Here is a 26,250-nt window from a genome sequence, read left to right on the forward strand (position 1 = left end):
TGCAAAATAAAGCTAACAATATGCTTTAAGGAAAGTGATGGGGGATGCACTGAGTTGTCTAGAAAACAGTCACACAAGAAGCTCCTGCATAGTAAATAAGGCAGGGAATTGAGAAAGTGCAGGAAGAGAAAGATGGCCCACATGGGCAGTGGACAGAAACTAGTGTAATCTGCTGCTGGGCATCCAGCTACTTTCAACAGCCCTCCTAACACAGTACTGGTGGCAGGGGGAAATCATCTGAACCAGAAATTACAAAGACTGACACTGATCTGGACCTACTTACTCTGTGCTAACTATACCACATAAATACGGAAACAGGAAGGATCCCTCTTATAATGGTGACAAAACAAAAGTATGAATGTTTCCTCTAGCAAATATTGGAAGGCTACCACCACTCATACCACAAGACTCATGTCAACTTTTCAATCTTACCCTTCCTTCAGTCTTCAGAAGTTACCACGAAACATTAAATAAGACTTAGTCAACTACTGCAGCTCCTCAGCCACTTGACAAATCCAGCTCAGCTGCACACAGGCTCAGGGTAAGAGCTGCAACAAGGCACATTCATACATAACTTTGATCCCAGACACTTTGATCCCAGAGCAGATGCCTTCTAAGGATCGTACTCTGGTAAGCTAATCAACTCTCTAGGAGGTTCTACAAATTCATGAGTATGTCTGAGCAAATATTATTTTTTAACCTTTAAAAAAACTGACCATACCCAAACAATATTTTTGGTTCCACAATCAAATAATTTATTGCATTTATTACTGATCTAGAAATCAGTGTCATGGCGGTTGCGGCTGGGGAATACCTAAAAATGCTATAGGTTTAGAAACTGGGCAACTTTGACCTTGCCAGATGATTCACAAAGACAACATGGTGAGAAACCCCCTTCTCCATCACAGAACAGTCAATGTCATACTTGAATCACAGCTCAGCAACGGCAGACAGAATTGGGACCTGGCAATATGAAACCTTCTAGACTAGCCCTTGCATCTCTAAAATAGTAAATTGCTAACTTGGGTCCCTTACTTTACAGAGTAAAGTCCAGTGCTGTTAAAACCCATGCAGCTATATATAATTTTAATGTAAGGATAAGAGAGCATCTCGGCTCTCACTTTAGACATACAGCTAGACCGATCTTCATCATGTAGAAACAGGGTGTGAACTGCAGTCTTGTGCTAAAGATAGGGTGGCATAAAAAAAACGAACCAACAAAAAAAAAAAAGAAAAAAAGAAAAGCCACCACACCACACCAATCCATAGCCAATATGTCAGCCTCTTTCAGGGCTTATCTCTTTTTGGCAGAATTTCATCTCAGATGTACTGCCTCTATGTAATTATATGTTAAATCATATGAACAAATCATTTAGAAATGCATGGGCTGCATTAAAAGGCCATGATGAAGAAGATAAAAGGGGGAATAAATGAGTTATTCTACACAATTTTAAAAAAAGTCTATATTCTAACAGAAAGAAAATCCTTAGCACTATAAATTTTCTTTAGCTGGCTACTTTTAAGAGTCAATTTTATAAACAAGGTACTGTAAGAATGTATAAAGCATACAATGAAGCTTAGTATAGCATAAATTCTGCTGGACATTTAGGAAAATGATATTGCAAAGCTCTGTGTTAGAACACTAAATCTATGTAGCTCATGGTTTTTAAAGTAACCAATCAGCTTGGCTCATTTGCCTATCCTTAATAGCAACACTATATAAACAAGCGACCGGGGACAAGAACCTCTCTCCCTCACTCACACACACACACACACACACACACACACACACACACACACAGAATCACAAGAATTTTTGTGAAGAATTGCTACAGCAAGTAATTTTGCCTTATTCTGACAAGACTGCTTTGTCCCAATTTCTGGATACATTTTTTTTTAAATCTATTTATTATAAACTCTTCCCAAATAACAGTGGTTTACCTTTCAAATGCATGAAACCCTTGCCTGATAGTTATATTTTGCCTCTTAGCATCAGAAATAGTGGTCTGAGTCTATCTTTGTTCTACCAAACCTGCTTGAGAATGAGCAGAAGGGGAGAATGTGTATATACATATATGTTGATTATTCTTTGTGAAGGAAACAACTGATGTTTTGATGACAGAGGCTGATGATGGGATATAAGGAGGTTTGCCACAGCTCACAAAATATTTACTCCAAATATTTATAAATTGCTTAGATGGATTGCTTTTATCAAAAACAATGAAGAATAAGGCAGAGCAGGTTGATGAACATACCTGGAACAGTAACTTCCATACACACTTATTAAAACATATTTATACAGCAATTGTATTTTTGTTGTATATTTTCAGTGCTTTAGGGACTTTAAAAATATTTCTACACTTCCTTGTAGTATCTAACTTCAACCTTGCACAATTTAATGGGACATTACACATTCATCACATTAACTTTTGGGCCTCTCCTCAATCTTAGATATGTTCCTTAGAATATGCACAAAAGCATTGTTTAGCTTAATAGTCTAATATTAAACATTTTCATCCTACTAAAGAGAAACAGGTTACTGTAGTTTAGCCATCATTTGCTGAGATTGAGGCACTTCAGTTTTCATTAGGAAGCCCTAATGTAAAACTGAGTAGGTACCAATATTTAGGAAAACAAATAAATAAATTACCTGAAAAAGGGTTTCAGTGGTTTTGCTTTGTTTTAATAAATGCAGTATCAATTGCTCACTTGTAAAAGCCACAGGAACCAGTCCAATTCTAACTTACAATAAAACTGCATATAGCAAAAAAAGTTTCTTCCGAGAGCTTCCTCACACTAATTCAGCTGATTACTGCCTATATCATGTTTGCATATTAAACTATTTGTGTTAAGGAATAGCAGTATATTGCGCTCACTACTCTACACACTGTACAGACATGCACAGTACACTCTGTATCAGCCTCAGAGCACACATGCGAAGAAATGCAATGAAGGAAAAAAAGAACAAGATAAGGTAAAAAGGTAAGGATTAAACAGGATTAGGAACAGAAGGCTACAGAAGTAACAGCACATGCATTTTGCTAGTAGTCAAGTCAAAAAAAAACCACACACCACAGTCCTCAAAACTGGTATCAGTTTTCCATTTATACTGTACAAATAAATCATATATTCAAAGTGTAATTCACATATTGCACTATATATCTCAAAGATTTTTCTGTAAAACAATAACATTTCAGTGAATTTATAGTGTATACAATTCCACTTTCACTACTTTCAAAATTATTATTTACAAAATTAACTTCTGTAATGTCCATATTGTTCTACAACTACTCCTTCTGGATACACAATATCCCCCAAAAATGCTGAAAAAGTCAAAAAAGATTTTTATTTTTTTTTAATCTCAGTAACTTTGACATTTTAACCCTGTTACTACCTAGCGTAATGGTTTCTCTTTCATGCTTTTGAGTATGGTATGAAAACACTCCAAACTATCAGCAAAAATAGCTGATAACTCCTCTTACACCCCGTAAATGCAAGTAACATTTCAGTCAATTAAACCTAATCTTCTTAGCCTATGAAATGATTAACAGTTAGGTAACTAATGATGTCTAATTTTAGCTCCCATGTTTCTATTTTTGGTGATGATCTGAGAGAACAGCATACATCTGAGAAACATTTTGTATCAGCTCGTTTAGGAAGAAAGCACTGAAAACAAGACTCACCAAATACTCTGTTCTTCAGTAAGCAGAGAACTAAACACTTCAAAAAATCCTATTAGTAGCTCCAGCTTTGATTACAGCAATAAAGACCTAATTAAAAACACTTTTTTTTTTTTTTTTTTTTTTAAAGAGGGATCACAACAGAAGCTAAATGAAACTTAATTTTGTACTGCCAGGCAGAACTGAGAATAGTAAAGTCTCAGAACTATTTTGTTTTAAAAGTAGGGGAGATAGTGAGTGAATTGCTCAAGAATGGAAAGTCACTTTGTTCTTAATACAGAAAAAACAGACTTTTCTACTGAAGCAATCAAACTAGGAGATGCTTCAAAAATAGATTTTTTTCTGACGTTTTTTATTACATTAATGTCTCAGGACAATATATTAAAGTCACTTTGACTCTTTTCAAAACAGCCTTTTCACTCAAGCTATGTAACCTAATAGCCTGTAAGAGACAAAATCCCAAACACTTATGTAAGAACGATGAACTTTTACTACCACTCACAAGATATCATTCATAGTGCCACGAACCCTATTTCAGAAGGGGACTTAACTTCTGGGAAATGTGAAAGATCTTTACTTTCAAATTCAGTAATGGTAAGACCCTTTACCAGTCTCTATTTACTTAGCTTTTGCCTGGAATACTACAAAGTTTCAAAGTAAAAATAGTGAAACTAAAATCTATTCCATTGATTTTCCTGTGATTTAGTGTCAATTTAAACCAATCTATAACTTCATTATTTGTTATGCATATCAAAATAAAGCTTTATTCTAAAATGTGGAGATACTACTTACAGTTATACTGCTCAGATTCACATATTTACAAGAACAACAGATTTTCTAAGAACTATCAATAGGATCATTTCAACAGGATTTGGAAAACAAAACAAAATACTTAAATAGGTCGCAGTAATACAGGGGAAGAGAGCGATAAAAAGTGCCAAAATTCTGAATTATGTTGAGTTTTCTCAGTTATATATGATACAACTGCATAGCCATGATTTTGTAGTTAGCTTTCAGGTTAAAGACCTCTAAAAATAAAACTATAGAACACAGACTGTTTTATTGCACAGCTGTCAAAAAAAAATTTTTTTTCAAGAAAAAGGAACTGAAATGCAGTTTCTGGACCAGAATTACATTTGGCTTTTATAGATTGTCTTTAAAGACAATTAGCAAGAGCTGAAATGAGTGACCAGAGCAAGAGATCTTCTATGGCCCAGTTCTATCAAACCCTAGCAGAACTGCAAGACCTAAAGAACGATATCAATTCATTAAAACATAACCAATGACTTGGCTCTTACTGTCACCAAAAAAATGGGAAAAAGCTTCAAAACAGTCTACCATTTAAAAAGCAACCAGAGCAAAACCTGACTTTTGATTTCATAGGTAAGGTTAATGAATCATTTGGCATGTATGCTACTACTTCATTCACTGATTACAAATTATAAGTACAACAACTTGGAGTTTGCAGGGGAAAAAATGCATATGGCATTTTCCAGGAAAAAAAAAACAATTTAATTTCATTTCTTAATGGCTCCTTTCACCTGTTTTTTTTTCCTGAATCCCACACGTCGCTAGGTCACCAGGAAGAAAAGCCCAATGCATGAAAACTCTTATATAAAGCCCCTCATAAAAGAAACAACATTCTCTCACGTTTGGCATGAGTCCAGCTTCTTTCCTGAGATCTGGTAGCTAATTTCCATTCCTAGGGTAGATTGTGACCACCTCCAACACTTTCTGCAATCTCAATTCTGAGAATATTGCTTCTCTTCTGAGCCATTCTACAACTATATTTTCTATGATTGTCTCAGGTGCCTGAAGTAGAGGGAACCCTGCCTGCCTGAAATTTCAAGCTTCTAACCCCACAGTCTAAGAAGAGGTAGCCTAAGGCTCCCTTTTCCTCTAGTGATCACTTCTGTGGTTTCATTAGTCTGTATATGCGGGGGTGGTTTTAGGGGTCTCAGAACTACATGGCCTCCCAGTGACTTTCCTTCTTATTCTTAAAATACAGTTTTCCTGTTGGGAAGCCCTATTAAAAGCACTACTCAATTAACATAGCCAGGACTCAAAAAGGTCAGAAAATAGTATGCTGCTAATTTGTTTCCCTACCTTTAAGAGTCCAGCTTTCTTTAGGAAGGGGGCAGGATATGAATAACTAGTTCTAATTTCATGAAATGCTATTGTATTGCCCCCATTCAGGAAGGAAAAACATGAAATCACAGAAAAAGTGATATGGTCAGTGTCAGCCAACAGACCAACAGCAAAGCCCAGAACAGAACTTAGTCCTTGGATAGTCCAACACTCACATTATTCATTAAATTGCACCATTTCTGAATATTGGCATGGGATATGGCCTATTTACACTGGTAATTTTTGATTAATAGCAAAAACCTTTTATATGTCTATGTGTCCATACAGCTATGTGTACACACACACACACACACACACACTTATGATTAGGAACAGGGCAGACCTATTACTAAGCTGCAAGCTCACTGAAACACCAGTAAACAACGAAAGCCTGATGGCTACTCCATAAGTCAATTGAACTGTATAGAAATAATCTCCACTGACAATTCAGTTCCCCCCCTTTCACATCTTTCACTCACTGTATTTAGGGGGAAGAGACAACCAAAAGTCATTTAACACATGGCAGATGAAATCCTAAGCTTCCCATATTACATCAACAGCAAAAGAATCAAGTGGCAGAATAACAATCTCCTTAAAGAATTTCAGAACAAATGTTGAAACAAAAGTCAGAGAATTAATTATTATTTTTCTGGATAGAAAGTGGATAAACCCTTATCTCAGCTGAGGGGTGAATAGGAGATAACAAAAATTGCTTGTTTCCTCCCTCCTGCATGTACCCTCTAGGTACTAACATGGTTAAACTACCACCTAAATTAGCCCTGTTGCTATCACTAACTCATTACACATGTGCTGCCTTTCCCTGCCAAATCCTACAGCAAATCCTTCCATTGATTCTACCAGACATTGAGTCAGGCTCAAAGTATGCCTCCATTAACCACTGTATGTCATCTCATCTCAAAGTCGACAATTCCTGAAAAGCCATTCTTCCTGCCAGTGAAATGGTGACCATTATGGTCAGGAAGTACTGCCCACATCTCCAAATGCACTGCACACAACTCCTTGCAGAACCAATATTTTTTGACCTTTTCTTCATATGTTGGTATTAAACTACCTGAACTCCAGATACATGCACTTTAGCAGACCTTATGAAATCTACTAATGACAGAATCAAAACTATTAGAGCTGATCACCTCTAAAGGGAGAAAATCTTGTTAAATTCTAGATGAGTAAGAAAACAGCTACTTACTGGTTTCGGCATTTTTTTTGTTGCTTTCTTTACAGTCTCTAGTCCAATTAAGCCTTCTACAAACTCTTTGTCCCGTTCTGTCAAAAACAAATATAAAAGGGTTGTTTTTAAATTAATCATAACAGAGTTCATGTACATCACAGCAAATAGTACAAATTCCAAAGCAGATAAACAAGTGCTCTACATGTGCAAAATACACCCCTCAGTAGATAACATCAATATAAAACAAGTGAGTAACCCAGTACCAGAAGCTACAGGTATCTAGAAAGTACCATCCTCTCTAGTTTTCCTAGAATACTAATCCACTAATGTTAGAATAAAGAGACAAGTTCCCCAAATGCCACACATTCCTTTAAAAACTTTCGTATCAGACATCTTATACTAAAAACTATTACCATTACTTGAGAGAAAGTAAAATTTGCACAAGGAACTACAAAGCTGCAACTTAATCTGTCAACTCTACTCAAACTTGGAACATCATGAAAATGAAGAAATAACCTAACATGATCTTTAAAATCTAAATTGTATTTCATGCCTGTTAAAGCATCCGTTTCACTTAGTGAATGAACAATGTGCTATTTTTTTCCCAAAGAGAAGAGAAATGCAAGTGCACCATTAGAGTAAAAAAAAGACAGAAAATTTGCTTTGCTTAATAAATAGAACTATTTGTTTCTTCCCCTCCCCACACACCCTTTTTTTCCCCTCCTTTTTTTTATGAAAGGTTACAACCTATGGCTGCATGGTAACAGCAGTATTTACTGTTGTGTTCTGGAAGTTCAAAATAGTTCTTATACATTGAAAAAATATGTTTGCAATTTCGTTGGTAGACAGCATCCTCCCTCCATGCAATTCACTCTAACTGAGAAAGAATATGCAGCTAATCACCTTCTTGGGCACTTTTAAAGTAAAGATTTTTATGACTCAGACCTGCTGCTGGTCTGCAAAGAGCACCAAAGGTGGCATTACCTGCAAAAATAATATTGACCGGAAAGGGTTACACTAGGAAAAATGAGAAAAAGTCATCATAATCTGAGATTCCAACATTATAATTCCATGGCCACCTTGGACAGATAAAGTTTTCAGAAATGCTGAAGGAAAAAGTTTAAGGAATAAAAAAAAATGGAGTAATTTATACAAAAGTTTGATTTTTGATAAGTACATTATTTTTCATTATTAAAGAAACAAGCAAGTATATTGTTAGATATATTTGAACAAGTTATTTTCTCTTTACTTCTAGGCAATAAAAAACTATGCTAAATATCAGAAAGATCTGCACAGCAACCTACGGTGCAATAGCAGGGAGGGTTATTTTTTTCTGATCTGCAGAGCTACATTTGAAAAGAGAGACTGGAGAAAACAGACAATGGATGAAAAAGGAATTTAAAAAATATCAACGTTGCTGGCTGGTAAAGAAAAACGAATGTTAAGACTCTAAAAATCATATAAAGAGAGATATAATGTTGTAATGCAGATACAGAGCAAATTTTATTTAAGGAAGAAACAGCCTGAAAAATTAACACAATATCCTTAAGGTATATTCATTATGACAAAATTAATATAGCACAACTATAAAGGTATAATAGTAAATTTGGCTAGCATAAGGTCAATTACATTCCTGTACATTTTGAAATAGTTTGTAGTTACAGAAGATATTCTTTGGAAAGAATCAGCAAGACTGCTTCACTATTCTAAGACATAGTTCAATATATTCTTGAAAAATACAAACTACTTCTACACTTTTCTGCAACTTATTTTCAAAACATTTCAATTTTACCATGAAACGTTTCAGGAAAAAAAGGTAAGAGAAACAAATTTTTCTATAAGGTCTTCTGTATCCTTATAACACTGTCCTTTGATAAAATTTAACAGCATATTTTCACTTCACAGAATAGATTCCTTGCTCTTCTCCCCACTTTCTCTAATGCACTCCTCAGAAAATTTCTGGAAACTAATAAAAAGCAAAACAACCTTGGCTCTAACTTTTGCTATCAGTAAGTAGGATTCTGATCTGTAGTAATCCCTGTGTTCACCTTTTTGCCAGTAGAGTCTCATTGCTAGTAAAACTAAAGGCAGATTGAAGCCCTAGAGTTAAACTCAGTTAATTAACAATGCAAAAGCTAAATTAGATTCTCATCCACCATTTTATAAGTGTGCAAACTCTACAGCACAAAAAGGAATAAAAAGTAGCACAATTATTTTCAATGCAAATCTAACTACAGGCACACAAAAAGGAAGAGATATGGTAAGGTAAATCCTTCTCTTTAAATGCAGAGTTAGTATTTCTCACTAGAAGTTCTCTGAAACCTTTAGTAAGCCCAAAAGACCATGATCTATTCTTCAATACAGCAGCAAAAAAGATTTATAGAGCAGTCTCACTGACAGTAAATCAGTATCTTTTCATGCTATTGCTCTAACATTAAATTTTCTCAATTTAATACAATGATCACAAATAACTTGACATACAAATCAATTAGCTTATTGTATTCTATTGTAATCGCATACAAATATAACACCACAGAGGAGAATTCAGTGCGATCCATGCAAAACAGAGACAAAAGGGAAGTTAAGACTACTAGTATTAGTTAAGTTCGGTCTCCAGGAAACAAACAGCAGCATACAGCACAAAGATGAGATCTCCGTTACCAACCAATTACTTTCTGAAGTCTTTCCAAAAGAGAACATGTCTATCACTTTCTAAGAAGACTCTGTCAGATCCTCATACGTTTTAGCATTGTAGGTTCTTCCACAAATATGTCCTGATTTTTTGCTTTTGGTTTTACCCAAACATTTTGTAAGACTACTACCAACCAATCCTAAATTACTTATTTGAAAATGTATTTTAAAACTGCAAGGCAATATTTTTTTAATCAGAAATGTGACTACAAAATTTTATAGGCTAATTCTACATTATCAAATCACAATTAGTAGACACATAATTTAACTGAGTTTACAGAATAAATATTTATCATTTATATGCAGCAAAACAAAGCACTAACTAAAATAAGAATCTTCTTGTGCAAAACCCAGTACAAATAAATAACATCACTGCCAGCCCCACAGACCTTATGAATCTAGTTAATTATAACAGTAAAGAAGCAATAGAATAAATCTATCAATCAAATTATAGCTCAGGTATTTTTCTTTGAAGTGTTTACTGTAATATCTTTCGATAAAGGGTAAAAAAAACAACTGTCATTGCATTTATTTAAAAAAATAAACAAATTTCATAAATTTATAGTCAACCATGCTGCAGCTTATTTCTTTTTCAGATCATAAAGACCTTGCGCTAAATTATGAGAAGAATCAAACTAAACATAATTCAGATACTAGTGTAAAACTTAAATCATTAGATGGAAATAACAGTCTGGACATAGCACAACAGCCTGAGTCTACATGTTTTCACACTCAAAGTGTTATGCAATTTCAAAACAGTATATTCACGTAGTTGCAATGTTCTTATGTATTATCTCCATATAAAATTAAGAATTTTGCAAATCTTAAGACTATGCAAAAATTGAAATCAAATAAGCAGTGAATAGAAAAACAATATCTATCTTTCCCAATTATTGGCACCAGCTACCATTCAAATAAAACAAATACCAGGAAATTATTTGGCTTAAAAGAAACTGAAAATCACTGCCAGGCAAAACACTGTGCATCTCCACTATTATTACTGAAGCGGGAGTTCACTTCTGCCACTTACCTGTTTCCAGTGCATTTATATTTAGTGAATGCAAGCATTTCAGTTTTACCAGATGTCAAACTTTGAAACAATTACTTACATATACTTGCTTTTATCTTAACACCAATGTCAAATTGCACTGCAAATAGAAGAAAAAATGGCCAGCCAGGATTGGGAACTATCCTCTTATCACTTCCTGTGTTCTGAAAATGGCTTGTGACCTACTGTACACAAAGGCTCATCACTTGGGCATTTCTGCTCCTAAAGGTGCCTCTTTCAAGTCAGGATTTAGCAGAGTTTTGACTTTGCAGAGTTCCTACTGCTATGGCACTCCAGTCCTCGGGACCTTTGTAGCATATGCTAGTGATTCAGACTCTGAGCCAAACCGCCAAAATGTGACCTGGCTCCACATGACATGCAAACAAAAAAAGAGTCACCCAGAACTCCAAAAATTCTCTTAAAATGCAGAATTGTGATTTTAATTGATTTCACTACAAGTCAGTTAGTTTTTTAAATCTTTATCATTCATGTTTCTAGTTATGCCACAGAAGCCAAGAAATAAAGCAATTGTTGAAAGATGACAAAGAAAGCTTTCTTTGTAAAATGATGGTGCATAATACGCTTGATGCCAAAATTCTGTCAATATATACAGCAGCTGTTTTCAAAAGAAACATTCTTACACAGACATCGGACTGAGGTCAGGTGAGAAAGGGATAGGAGGAAGAAGGCTTGAGCAGGATGTCTGCCTGGCAGAGAACGAACCTTCAAAAGCAGGCTCCATCTGACAGCTTAGGAGCTCCTCCAAGAAGCAGGCTCCTCAGTAGTGTGCCTCCTAAGCTCTCTAAAAAGGATGCTCATCATCTGTTTTTCTACATACAGATGGTGGGAATGACAGGGTTTTGGGTACAGCAGTATAACCCTCTCACCCATTTATTTGCAGGACCTTATTTAAAATAAATATACTATTTTCCCCCTCAGATTCTTATGCCATTCCAATTTCCGCAATACCTAAAAGTTTTAGATTTTGGGGGAGGCAGCAACAGGAAACTCGCAGGTTCACCGTACCTGACTAACTGGTTGCAGCTTTCTGCAAAAAAGTCTCTTCTCCAAAGCAGCCTTTGAGTACCTGCAGGGCAATTATCTTTTCCACTACTCTTAACAGCTCCCTAGTGACACATTTTCTGAAGTCCAATAGAGAAGTTCATGTATGCAGACCTAAAGTCTGTTCCACACCTCTTTCAAAGAGATGAGGGAAGGTGGTCTACACAAATGTCTGAGACAGAGACAAACCATGGAAGAAACCAAAATAAGCTATCTCATTATAAAAAAAGTTGAGTTCTACAACAAACCAATAATAACCAAGATGTGACCGGTGCTGGATATCTTATGTAGAATTTTACATACCCATCTTTTTTGAGTTCTATATCTTTACCTTCTTAAAACCATTTCCCCTAACTCTCCCCCCTGCCCAGAAATACTTGAGAGAGGATTGCCATCTCTCTGAAAAATAATTACAGTATAACTAATACAATTATTATGCATTAAATGTATTTCAGTAGCTAAATAGCTAACTATATGCCGAAGAGTATGAAGCGTTTTGTCTAAACTGGAGTTCTCAAGCACTTCAGAAGTACAAATGAAAACCTGGCATTTGCCACACAGTAGTTAAATGAAAACCAGTACAGACTAGCCAAAGAATATTCATGTGATACTTACAATTTTACTAGTTAATAACAGATATTCCATATAATTTACATAAAGTTTATTTTTATCGGTTTTAGCAATCTTAACTTCAAAGTTTAGCTTCAAAAATACCCACAACTGTACAATTCGAAATAGTTGCAGGATTTGGAAGTGTTATACAATGGCAAATTGTCCAATCTTCCCATGTACATTTGAAATAAAAGTAAAAATGGAAATTAAGATATGTGACTGATGCAAGTACTCTGTTTCAATGAAAAGCAAATTTTTCTTCTAAAAACACAGTTGGAAAAAAATATGACATAACCAAAATCTTGGACATATCCCATTTCAGAAGCAGGCATTTTTTTATTATATTTTATTTTTCTGAATAATCTGGTTAAGTCTCTTAGAACTAAATTCATAAAATAAAGGAAACGTACGAACGTGAACTTGCCATTCATATTAGTCTCCAAATACATTAGTTAGAGTTCTTAAATCAAAATGTTCTGGTGTGAAGATTAACAACCCTCTTTTTGGGCCAATGAAATATTTTTGTTCCTTTTATTACATGACTTGAGGATTTCACTTCAGAGATTAATAAATGTCTAAAGATGAAAGGAAAAAAAGCTTCTGAATTTGAAGCATGATTAAGAATTAGTCTACTGGTAAAGCTACCTTGAGGATGCAGCCCTTCAGTGTTGAAAGGAAAGAGTTTACGTAGGTCTATTCAGGTCTATTACTCTATTCTAAACTCACTAAGCATGCAAGACACTGATATATTAAAACAGCACTGAATGTATCTTTCAACAATCAGGACTGAAGTTTGTATAAAGCTTTGTTTACATTTACAGACTTGAAAATCCTCCCTTTCCTGTATTCCCACACACTTCTAATGCAATACAAAGTGATATTACAGCTTTGATGCATTTAACACATCCAATACAAAGAAGTAATGCCACAAACAACTCCCCTCTCAATCTCTGCCAACAGAAGTACTCCTTCTTAAAAAGCTGAGCAAAAGTTAAAGATTGTGGAAGAAAAAAAAAATCCTTATACCTATTTAGACAATGGTTAAAGTAACTTGCTTTATTTACCAGAAACTGTCTTTTGTTGTCATAATCAGCTAGATTTCTCACCCCACTAATCTTGCATCTTGCAGATAAACCCATACTCTCACTCTCTTTATGGCTTTGCCTAATTTCCTGTGAATCAACTTTATCCTGGCAGCTCTGAATATTACCAAGCTCTGCAATTTTCTCTATTGCATGTCAGAAGTAGTCACCGACCAAAACTCTTTGTGCCCTCCCTACAGACACTCGTACAAGGTTTCTCACAGTCAGCACTCAAGGAAAACTTTCTGGACAGCTCCGGACATGTCACTGCATTTCCATTTCTGTGTTTGTCTGCTTTTTTAAACTGTTTATTGTACTTTTGCTCTCTAGTCTCCCAACCTGACAGAAGAGCTGTGTCACTTTGGCACAAAACTTGGAAACAAGCCATTGTCCTACAATTGCCATTTGCTTGGGGGGAGGGGGGGTTGCTTATCTGGGAACATTACATTGCCTTACAGTTTATTTTTCTCACGGCCTCTCTTATGTTAAATCAATAAATCCATAAAGACAAGTCTTATAATCCAATAAGGATGAGAGAAAACTAGTAACAGTTTAAGAATGACAAAATTACTTCATCACAGCTGCTTTAATATTACTGTATGTCAAAGCCATGTCTTCCCTTTCAATGCACATTGCCCAGCAACATTGTGCCAATGCACTACATAAGAGCTGACGGCAACAATGGTATTTCTACGGTCTTCTCAATATGTGAAGTGCTGCACAAGCAGATGCATCCTCAAAACATTTGTGACAAACAGGATGACAAATACCTCTGATGAGAACTTGACAGAATAAGATGCAGAGACTTGTCTGAGGCCTGACACAAAGCACTCACAAAGAACTAAAACTCTGAAGTGCAACTTCCATAACTTAATCAAATAAATGTTTTTTAAAAGTATGTACCAGATTTAGGAATGTGAAACACTTCTCTAGGACATTACATAGACTGGAAAAGACAGCTTCATAGTACTTCACAACTGATATAATCAGTTGCATTGGCACAGAGTCCAAAGGGAAATTTTTCTGTGTTCAAATTAAGAAAACTCAAAAACAAATGAATTCCACAAAGTTTAATAAGCTCAGGTTCCTTATCTCTGCTAGCCTTTAAGCGGCAAGGTTAATAACGAATGCCCACGACTTGCACAAAACATTAATCCATTCAAAAACAATGCACAATGGCTCATTCAGGGCCGCTGCGCCCATTACATCGACCAGTACTTAAGGACTCTAAAATGTACATTTGTTGAAAACAATAGACAGCAACAGATGCTCCACAGCACTTGTTTATGAAGTAATTCCTTATTATTCCGCCACACCGCCACGGTCAGCTGGCCGAGCCGACTGCCACATGTCTGCAGCGGCCCCGCGAGCCGCGCAGCCCGGCCGTATGAATAATGCAGGCGCCGCGCCGCGGCCGCGCTCCGGGGCTCCCCCACGCAGCGCCCGCCCCGCGGCGGCAGCGGCGGCGGCGGGGCAGCCCGGCCCGGCCCGGCCGCTGCTGCGGTTCCGAGACGCGGCGCGTTATGCCGCCACGACAAGTCGGCCCCGAGCGCGCCGCTGCCCACTGCCCGCCGCCCCCCGCCGCCGCTCCGGAGGGCCGCGCCTCGGCGCCGGCCCCTGCGCCGCCGCCCCCTCCCCCGCGCCGCCCGCCGGGGCGCCGCGAGCCGCCGAGACCCCGCCCCGCCCGCTGACAGCCGCCCGCGCCCCCGGCCCCGGCCCCTCCGCGCCCCGCGGGGCCAGCGCGGCCCGGCCCGGCCGCGCCCCCCCCTCACCTGAGGCTCCGCGCCGCGGCTACAGGGGTGGGCGCTCCGCGGCGTCGGGCGGGGGGGGGGGAAACGCCGGGGTGGGCTGCTGGGCGCTCCGCTCTCCGCTCCGCGTCGGCCAGGGCAGTCCCCCCCCCCCGCCGCCGCGCAGCTCCCCCCTCGCACCGGGACAGGCGGCGCTGCGGGGCCGCCCGTGCTGCTCGCGGCGCCGCCGGCGAAGAGGCGCAAAGCGCGGCTACCGCTGACAGCTCCGCAATATGGCGGCAGCGGCCGCCGTTCAGATTTCCCACCCCCCCGCAGTGGATTCTGCTCTGCGCTGCCGCTGCGCATGCGCGGCCCGGAGGGGCGGGGCATGCGCGCGAGGCGGGGCGAAGCTGCTGCCTGGAGTGCTGGCTCCGCCTCCGCCTCCGGCGGCGGCGCGCGGGGGCGGCGGGGGGCGGGGCGCGCGGGGGCGCCGCGGCAGCGCTACGGGCTGCCCGCGCCCGTGAGGGGAGGGCGGCGGCGGCGGGCGCTCCCGTGAGGGGTGTCCGGGGCCCTGAGGCGCGCGGCCCGCCAGGCGGCCGCGGTGCTGCCCGCAGTGCCGCTCGCGCGTAACGGCCTCTCCAACGGCGCCGCCGAGGTCGCGCGGGTCGAGCTGTGAGTGCACGGGGTCCCTAGTAGGAACGGTTGAGCGGCGAGGCTGCCGTGAAAAAACTCGGGAAACTCTTTACTCCTGTTAAGCGAGGAAAAGGCGAGCTCTAAAACCTCTTAGGTTAACCCCTGGTGAAATATTAAAACTGAGAAGTGAGTTCTAAGGGCATATGAGAAAAGAAAATGTCAGTAATGCCAAAGCCGGGTGCTGTGCAGTGGAAAGCGCTGACCCTGTCCCCCTGTCTGTCTCCTTGCAGAGAGGAGCAGAGCTGGACCCTCACTCCTCTTTCATCACTCAGGTGGGGGAAAGAAAAACAGTGCAGGGTGGGATCACACATTTCTCTTCATATACATATTTTTGTGTATATATTTTCATTTTCTCACATACAATCTCAGTGGGGATGGAGAAGAAAACAGTAGCAAGGAGAACTCCTCTGCAGGAAAGAGAGGCCGAGGCAGCCCCAGCCCCCTCTGTGCTTTGGCAGTTTATTTGTGATTGCAAGAAAGCAAAGGTGCTCCCTGCTCAGGGACAGCAGAGCTCAGTGCAAAGGGATCCACTTGAGCTACCAACTCTGAGTCATGCTACTGCTATTAATACACCTCACCCTCTGGCTGTCTGATAAAGAAGGAAAGGTTGGGGGAAGAACTGAAAGGAATTTCCAATTAAAGCTGCTTCAAAAAGAATAATAAGAACATTTTAGGATGAATCGGGGGTGGGGAGAGGGGGAAGACAAGGAGAGTAGCCTGGCAAACCACCAGAAATAATCTAGGGAATCTATGGGAGCCTCATTGATTAATTCTTTTTAAAGTTGTTTGAACAAAATGTAAAGAATGCTCCCATAAACTAGATGCACTGCATAATGCAATCTATGACAGAAATTATATTGAACTATATAATCTGAGTTTAATTGTCTCTTCTAGAGGCATTTAATGAGTTTAATCTATGATGATTTTATGCATTTTATTGTATATTTCAAACAGGCATTTCTCTCACAGTCATCACAGAACATGAACCTCTCAGTCTATTAAATATATTCACTTTCCTTCCACAGGCTAAAATTTCTTTTACAGCTTTGTTTATGCCATTTTGTTCCAATGAAGAAGTTAACAAGTGGTTAATTTTTCCATCTCTGTGCTGTCATTGCTCACCTTTGAGATCATCCCAGTTTAAACCAGAATGTTTTGCAGTACATTGAACCTCTAAAGTGTCTTAGAGCTTCTGCAGATACACAATTCCATTGATCTGCCCTCATTAGTTCGAAACATACCCTTCCCCATTCTGATGGCTTTTTCCTGTAGGGCAAAGCAAGACCCAAGGGGAATGAAAAAACACACTTCCAAAGATAACCAGACCCTACTCCATTCAAGGATCTAAAGGGAAGAACTTCAAATCAGACAAAACACTGTCTATGATTCAATGCAGAGCACAGATTTTACCTTAGCTGACTGAATTACAGACTGGCTTTGCTTCCAAAACAGTCAACTGCAAACTGGCTTTGGTATAGAATTGTTGCACTAGGTAATGGTTTCTTTACAAGTGTTGACAGCAAGTGGAATAAAGTTCCTTTTCATTTGTTAACTACTATCATCTTAGGATATGCTTTATCTCTTATCCTGTTACATGAAGAATACTATTCGTCAAAAAAAAGTCAAGGTAAATAATAGTCTTATCTACCTTGTCAACAGTATAATATGTTTTTCTTCTCACTTTGCTTCCTTAACAAGGTGCAAGATTGCAGTTTGTCTGATAAAATGGGCAGTAAAAACAAAAGTGCAGTTAGAGATTAGCCATGAAACCGAAACTACAGAAGGAACTACAGCTGATAAAGTAAGCTTTCAGGTATGCATATCAGCTTAAATTACACAGTTCTTTAAGAGGTAGGTTATAAAATTAATGATAAGAATACTGTAACTGAAAGATATAAAAGTTTGCTTTCCAATAGGAATGCCAAATTACAGCTCTTCATTAAAAAAGTAGATTTTGAACCTTCTTTACCCTATTTGAGGAATGAATCCTAGAATCACATCTAACAGTAAAAATTTTAGGCCAATGCATTGCTTTTTTTTCAGTGTGCCTGCATAGACATAAAGCATTGGTAAGTGAAGATGCAGTTGTGTGCTATACTTTTATTAAAGCTAACTACATTCAAGTGCAATCCAAGGGGCAGTTAATTGACAAGGCATTTTGGAAAGGAGAACTGAAAATAAATCACTTGGAGGAATTTCCCTTTTTGGGGGTGGGGGCGCTGTTAAATGGTATGCAACACATCTTTATCCTGTAATTTAATTAAGATTTTTGCCATCAGCTAGGATGGAAATGTAGTTCTGTCTATACTCTGCCACTAACATGAAAAGTTATACATGGACTTAGTCTTTGCAAGCCTGGAACCTAGACACTCTTTCTGGGAATATTTATGCACATGACTCAATATACATGTTCATTTATTAATATGTTTACAGAAGCAGACCTCACATCATCTAAAGTTATTGCAGGATAATTTTAGGCTATTACTAATTGTATGGTCTAAACCCAAACTGTTTATTCTTTTGTTGGCATTTGAATAACAATCATAAAATATGTTACCTTAATGACATTAATCTTATTTCTGTTTCCAACAAGGATGTTAGATTGCCTTTAAAAGACTTTGCTAGAAACAAATGGAATTCAAAGAATCTTGTGGTCATTAGATGAATCCAATTTGTAGATATTTCAAATATTTGCTGAAATTACAATAAATGTTTTAGGTAATAGTTGATTTTTATGTTGGTTATTAAATTTGTTTGTAGTTTAATATTAAATGTATTTCCAAGCGTAATTCCCAAAAGTATTTTCAGGCATTATTAAAATACCAGATTTCAGTAAAAATATAAGGGTTCCAGCAGCAATACCAGCCATTCCAAGTTGCATTTATTGAGTGCAAATACATGGTCTCAGCTTTGAGCAAGTTCAAAAAGGCAAAATATGGTATGACTCTGGGAAGGATTAGTCCTTTTCCTTTTTGAAATATCATAGGTGTGTGAAGCTCATTTTGATGTTCTTCAGTTCAATTAATAGCACCTCCACAAACCTTCATTACTGTTTGCCTCAGCTCCCGGAAAGTTGTTAGGGAGTCCAGTTCAAGGTTTCTTCAGCTGGATATAGCCCTGCATGAGCAATGCAACCAGGGAGGGCAGCCCCAACCTGCAAAAAGCTGCAGGAAGAAGGATTCTCCCTCCTCTTGAGGAAGAAATGGAAAGTAGAAAGGATAAATGAGGACCCCAAAGTGTGATCAAGAAGTCCAAAAACAGCAGTCAGATAATCTACTACTGAACTGCTGTGTTGGCAGCTGGCTAGGTGTCAGGCAGTTTTACTTTGGTTTTAACCTAGCTAAAGAGGCTTAGACATTAACATTCACACTGCAACTTGGCTGGCCAGCAGCCATCTTCACAGCTGAAGATCAGCAAGGTTGTTTGCAGCAAAGTTTTGTTTTATGGCCAAGTGAAGTCATGTTGGAAGTGAGAGATTTAAGGAAAATGTTGGTTCTCTTGTTCCTACCAGAAGCAGAAGCATTATACTGGCTTGGGCCTGGGAGAGGGGGTAGCAATCTGAGACATGGAGTAGACCTAAGGTTTTATCACTGACCCTTCTCTCACATATGATTGTTCTCTTCCAATGGCATATCTTTATTCTTCTCCTAGGTATTTGGTCTCTGCTGCTACAAGAGCTGTCCCAGAGTGGTGTCAATCTGTCTCAGGGTCAAATTTGGATACATTTTCTGCTCAAGACTGAAAGCAGTAAAATCATTTGTGGAGGAGTGTTTATTTAATAAAATGTCAAATATGGATCTTATTTCATTTTAAATGAATCTCAATACTATATCTTTGTGATAACAATTTAATAATAATTTAATTTCCACACACAAAATATGGATTACCCAGTCTTTATGTTCCATCTATTATTTCCTCTGTTGTCATTTTATGATTTTTTTGTAACTGTTGGTAATTGCACAAAAGGTAAGCTAACAAATTAGGATGCTTTGCAGTTAAGGTTGGGGCAGCTGTCTGATTTCCTGTATCCCAGATGGGACATATCTGCTCATGTCGCTGCTCTTGTGTCATTTCACCCAGACATGCCTTCATTGATATGTAAGGTTGTTGTCATTTAACAGCTGACACTTAGCTGCAGTTCCTGCTTCTGGCCACTTAACATTTTTATCTCATTCATAGTTATAATTATTATGACAAGTGCAAGTTGTTCCATAGTGACAGCACTGTTGCTGTTTTAGTGACAGTTTAACTATAATATGGCTGTAGCTAGATCATGTCCATAGCACTGAAAATTAAAGCCACTGGTTTACAAACATGGTAATTCTGAGGGCATTCACTTCAGCTAGATAATTTTAAGCATTTATAAGGAAATAAAATAGGAGGAAAGGGGAAAGTGAGAATTAAAGTTACTAATTCAGACAACTTTTTTTGATGAAACTATTTCTATGGGTAAAAAAAAGAATATGGTTACCAAGGAACTGGATGCAGGTATTCCAGAGACTGAAAAATATATACAGTGCTTAGAGCCAAAGCAAATGTTTTTCTCTTAAGGCACATGTATTAGAATAAACTGTTCTGAGATACAGCCATAGAACTTTGTGAATAAAATCATATTAAAACATACAGGATTTTTACTAGGAATCAGTCAGTGAAGTATTTCACTGAAGCATTTTTAGGTCCAGACCCCTCCTAATTTTACTCCAATAATTGCTTCCTTATTAACAAGCAGAAATAAGCAGGGTTATAAAAGGAGTGTTACAACTTTACAGCCAAAATATATTCTTAAGACTTTGTGTCATTTCCATGTTCTACCAAAATGGGTGTGCCAGACCTCAAAACAGAAGTCCACCTTTCCCCTCAACTCTTTCAAGTAGAGTCTTTAAAACTGGCATTTCCTGGAATGTTTATATATATTAAGAGAAAAAGAGAGATAGAGTGAAAAGTTGAGGTAGACTGTACATTTTTGATGGCATGCCAGTAGCATCCCCCAAAGTGGAAAAATGCCTGCAGAACCAAAGGAAATATACTCTATCACCTCTTTAAAGGTGATACATCTCCACAACAATCTTACCACCCACTTTAATTAAGAAAACGTTTTATTAGGAAAAAAAACAGACATTTTTGTCAAGTTTTGTCCAAGTTGTTCCCAGCTAAACCATGATCCTTGATCATGAAACTTTGCTGAAAAGGAGGGGAAAAAAGTCCCAGCATGAACTTCCTATAAAGAAGCAGAGATTTAATCCAATTCCTCTCTTATTGTAAATTTTCTACCTCCATTGAAATTAATGACATACTTCAGAGTTAATCGGCTAGTACATAGCAAAAAGTAGTAAGTCAGCAAGATATTCAGGACTTCTGAAAGAATTTAAAACAGAAAGGCTCAGCTGCTACTAGCAAAAGCATCTGTCATTAAAACTAGTTACAACTCTATTGCTGAAGGGAATATCCCAATGGATTTCTTTTCTTCACCTCACAAAAATAGCAAGGAATAAATCAAGACACTTCTTTTGCAGAAGCTAGATTAATCTCAAGGCTTTATTATTACCACACCTACAAACAATCCAATTTTGAGTCTGGAAGATAATTTAACCTTAAGAGAGCACGTGCTTATGCACCAGTTATTATGTTGCAATTTAATGTTATCAGAACAAATCATTGCTGATTAAAGTTCAGCAAAGAGAAACAAAAGGAAGGAAAGCAAGAATGGTAAGCTAATGGTAGGATACTAAAAACTTCAGTATGCTGATTCTCAAAGTATATTTTTAAAAGCTGCTCCTTTTTAATTTCACCATGTGTAAAGATGGACTGAAAGATTTAGAGGTATTTATTTGCTTTAAAAATTTTTTTTAATTCAGACTTTGACTATCCTTGAGGAATGCTGACAGTTGAAGAACCAGGTGGATTAGGATATTGCAAGAGTTTTAAAGCAATGAAATATGATTAAGTTGAAATAGGAAACTAGTTTTATTTAGTTGTTAATGACTTTCTACTACAAGGCATTCATGAAGTTCAGAGGTGAACAGAAAGTGAAAAGGTGGCACAGGACAGATTTGGTAATTCAGATGCTGCTTACATTGAAACTACAAGCACCTCCATGAAACGAGATTGCCTGAAGTTGAGTATCCTTGGAAACTGAGTCATATGACTGACTTTGTTTAGCCGTAATTCTTTCCTGTGCTGAGGCAAACCTGTGTGGCGCTTCCTGGTGTGGATTCTCTGCTGTGTAAGAAGTTTTGACATCATTCAGTCAACCCTCCCCACAGCTGGGGGCACCTCACTTGTCTTTTTCTTCTTTATTGCTGGCAATTTATGTGAAACCTGTAGGATATTAATTTTTTCCAAGGCCCCTAATCTTGTTGCATTTGGTTGAAGTTGGCTAATAGGCTAAAAATTATCAGGCAGACTCACAGAGGCAGCTAGTCTGATGACAAAAGCTAAGCTAAAAATATTTATAAAACTATATAGTCTACTATGAAGGCAGAAGTGCAATCCAAATCATTTACCATGTTAAACAATGAACAATTTTTTCTATAACCTGAACTAGTGTTCTTTTAGTAATATCTGTAGATAATATATTTTAAAGTCAGACATTTGACAATAAATGCTACTCACGGACTATGCAGAAACCATCAGGTTTGGTTGTTATTTTTTCCATCTGAATGTTAAAATTTTTTCTTATGTTCTTGAGTTGATGGATATTAGAGTAGTTTGAACATCTGTCTTTGCTGCACGTGTATGCTATACCTCAGATGTTCATCTTCAACAGTTCAACAACACGAGATGAAGTTTTCATCCTGCTAAGACCTCTGTTTTGGTCATTTTGTGTTTCTTTTTTAAAAAGCACATACTTACCTGTTTCTTGCCTTCCTCCTTGCTCCCACTGAAATGATCAAGAGGAGGGTTACCCTGGTTACCCTGCTGATCATCAGTTTCTTCTACATGGAACCAATCAAAACTACTGAGGCTTTGCATGGAGATAGAGGTTTGGCAGCTTGAAGGACTGCCCTTTCTTGCTTCTTTACATCATTTCCTAACATGTAAATATAGTTTTCCTCATCAATTCAGATGAGCCCTACACATTCCATTTCTACTGTCAATCTACAAGATTCAGGGAATTTTCTTAGCATTGATGTACAGGGAGCACAACAGCAAATGAGGTTTACACAAGATAGAGAAGGGAAAAATGAATTACATCTTGTCCATTATATCTTAAAAATACTATTTCCCCAAAAAAGACAGAGCTGTCAATGTAGGCAGTACAGTATGTGGCTATGATCAACAAAATGTTTGAGATTCATATATGTACAAATCACACAACCTTAGCTGAAATAGTGTGTAACTGATCATTGCAGTCTAAAAGACTACAGAAGTAGGAGGCATTTGGAGATAGTGAAAGAGCATGAAAAAAAAAAGGCATCTAATTGAATAGGAGATTTTTGCCTAAGAAATGAAATAAATAGGAAGAGATTCAAACAGGCAAGTCTGGAGCTTAGCAGAAAAAAGGCAGCCCTTTCCTAGGCACCACAGAGGAATGGGAAGTCAAGAGGGGGCAAGTTTTCTGTTGGCATCTGGTGGATAGAAAAGGAGCTGAACAGAAATCAGCAGGCTTGAAACACATTCTGTTGGTAGGTTATGCTGTTATATTTCACACCACAAGGAAATCAACCACTAAGAAAAATCATGTCACAAAGTTGAAGCAATGGTGTAATTACAAGAATGTGTGAAAAGCCTGGGCAAACTAAAGAGGCATAAACGTGTTTGGAGTTAGCAGTCACCCTAATCTAAACCCATCACTTTCAGCCCAGGGATGCCGAGGTCCTAGAAAGGGAATGGAAAGCTCTGTAAAAATTTTTCCTTGGGCAACAAGGATTATTTGTATCTTTATATGCTGTGATGCTCCTAATGAAAACACAAAATCACTAACAAGTGGCTAACAAAAAGAAACAGCCAGCAGGATTGTTAGTAGAAAAGGACAGCAAGTGACTGGAAGCTCAAACAAATTACACAGTGATACTTTGCTATGCAGTAACCTAAATTGAGTTAGGTAGTCAATTCACTGGACTTGATACCAATTACATGCCAATAAAGTATTACCTAAGGAGATAAGTAGCTGTCACCTGCCCTAAAAAGTCAGAGGACAACTTTAAATTATTAGTACTGTACTTTGGGGAAAGTGTGGTTGCTATCCCATTTCCCTTCCTTTACTTCTCTCCTTCCAAAGTCCTGCTCTGTTAAACAATTTGATTTGCTATTTGTAAATGGGAGGTATGGTACTGTTTAGGTCACTTTTTAATAAATATTTCCTAGAAATTCTGGGTCAAGATCTAGCAAAACAGTTGCAAGCATAAAAATAGAATAGAAAGCACGGTTCATGAGCTTGGAATTCTCTTAGTTTTGTAGTACAAGAAAGGGCAGACTGTATGCAACAGTTGGCAAACAGTGTATTTGAAACTGAGAGTTGTCTTTTAATCAAATAACAAAATAGACTGTGAAAGTCACTGCTCCAGGATGCCACTGAAGTCAAAATACACAGCAAGTTTCAAAGAGGGAATACAACATTCTTTTGTACTGAATTTACTAATTTCTGGATATTCTTGCTATTTATTTAAGAGGTATTGAGAGGAAAAAAAACAGCTTGAAACAAAAAGTTTAAACAAGTTAGAAATCAGGATGAACTCCCCATCACCCCAATTCTGTCTAAAATATTTTTGGGTTTGTTTTGTTTTTGCATCTTCTGAGAAGCACTGGGAATTGACAAGTTAGATATATGCAACTGGCCTAAATGAATGTGATAGAGCATGGCAAGTTATATGCTCCAAAGAGCTCAACTTTTTTTTTAGAAATATAACTAGGTTTAGCCCACAGAGAGAGCATGTCTGTGATCAAACTATATATGCCCTGAGGAAAAACAGGAAAGAATCTCTAAGGTTTAATTTTGTAAAGCAAAGTTTCAAAGATACTACTGAAGAGCAGGTAATTGCTCCAAACTCTCTCTCTTTCTGAAAGGTCAGTTTTTTTAGTTCACTTCAGGAGAATGTAAGAAATATAAGTTATACAACTGTTCAGAAAATCCTTTGTTTCTGTAGAAAGGCAGTTCTTCTAGACAGCTTAGACTTTTGGGAAATTTATGCAGAGAGAAGTTTCAAGAGTTTGAGAGGTTTTTTACAGCTGTTAGGGCTCAGAAAACCTTGTTAGGGCTCAGAAAATCTTATTCCCAAATGAAATAGACCTTGAAAATGTTGGTTTAGGTTTGTGCTTATAGCTCTGCTTAGTTATTAATATTTCTAACTCACTAATGCAATTGCTAACTGTTAAGATCCACAAAAGTGCTACCATTCTTTGTGGACATGTCTGTCATGGTTCCATGCAAGATTCTTTAAAGTTCACTGTACTTAAAAGACTGTTTTTAGTATTCATCCTCCCATATATACAAAATATGACAGCCAAAGTCCTACTATACAGCTGCATACAGAAGAACAGAATTCAGTTTTTAATGTAGCTTGCTTATTGTTCAATAGCAGTCTAGTCACACTACTACTACAAATGGTAGCGGGGCAGACTAACAAATTTTTGCTTTAGTGTCTTTTTCATTAGTAGGATTACACCTGAAACACCATAGTCTGCTAGATATAGTATAGACACTGTAAAATACAGCAAAGAAGGCTGTATTATTAAGGTGTTTTTAAAAGCAAAACAAAAACACACCCAAAGTCTGCATAGTACTTTTAATCTAGATATTGTGAGCAAAAATAACAGGTGTTGCATTGTCACCTGCACTGAGATGCAGACCCATGCAGTATTCGCTTCTTCACTTTGCCACATGGACATAAGCTAACTCATTTCACTTTTTCTGTTCAAAGTGGGTTTTAAATGGTAGAATACCTCTACTTTAGTCTCTACTAGAGCTCAGGCCCCTAAGTTACTACTGCAGTTGCATAGCTGAGAACTGCTGCTGAAATTTCTTCATCAAGACAAGAGCCTTCAGAGTAATTTTATATAAAAAGGTTCAGGCCTTCTTCAAGATGTTAGTATAACCAGATGTCATTTGTTTCTCATCATTTTTTCAAAAACTCTGACAGAGATTTTTAATTGCTGACATTTTTCTTCATCAGTTTAAGACACCGGACCTCCTGATTTATATCAAAATATATTCAGAAATCAGTTACAAAAATATTTTTGTAGTACCTAACATAAGCTATTACTTGAAGGCTCATTACATTCTATCACAATACAGTTAAAATAGACAGTGAGGTTAAACTCTCACAAGACCTATAAGTCTCACAAGCAGTCTTAATCATTTTAGTCATGTACTCAAAGAACAGCTCATATGCATTTTGAT

The 26,250-nt window shown here is 37.9% G+C and overlaps 1 protein-coding gene across 1 annotated transcript in view; it reads right to left on the minus strand.

Annotated features, from left to right (window-relative positions):
• Nucleotides 1–15,301, minus strand: part of RDX (radixin) — a 38,505-nt gene extending 23,204 nt beyond the window's left edge. Inside the window, exons 1-2 of the mRNA XM_067289997.1 lie at nt 15,264–15,301; nt 7,015–7,091 (exon numbers count right to left, since the gene is read on the minus strand). Coding sequence (XP_067146098.1) covers nt 7,015–7,026 — 12 coding nt within the window. The 5' untranslated portion in view covers nt 7,027–7,091; nt 15,264–15,301. The remainder of the gene's footprint in view (nt 1–7,014; nt 7,092–15,263) is intronic.
• Nucleotides 15,302–26,250: the final 10,949 nt, after the last annotated feature.

This window comes from Apteryx mantelli, chromosome 1 (assembly GCF_036417845.1).
Source record: "Apteryx mantelli isolate bAptMan1 chromosome 1, bAptMan1.hap1, whole genome shotgun sequence".
NCBI lineage: Eukaryota > Metazoa > Chordata > Aves > Apterygiformes > Apterygidae > Apteryx > Apteryx mantelli.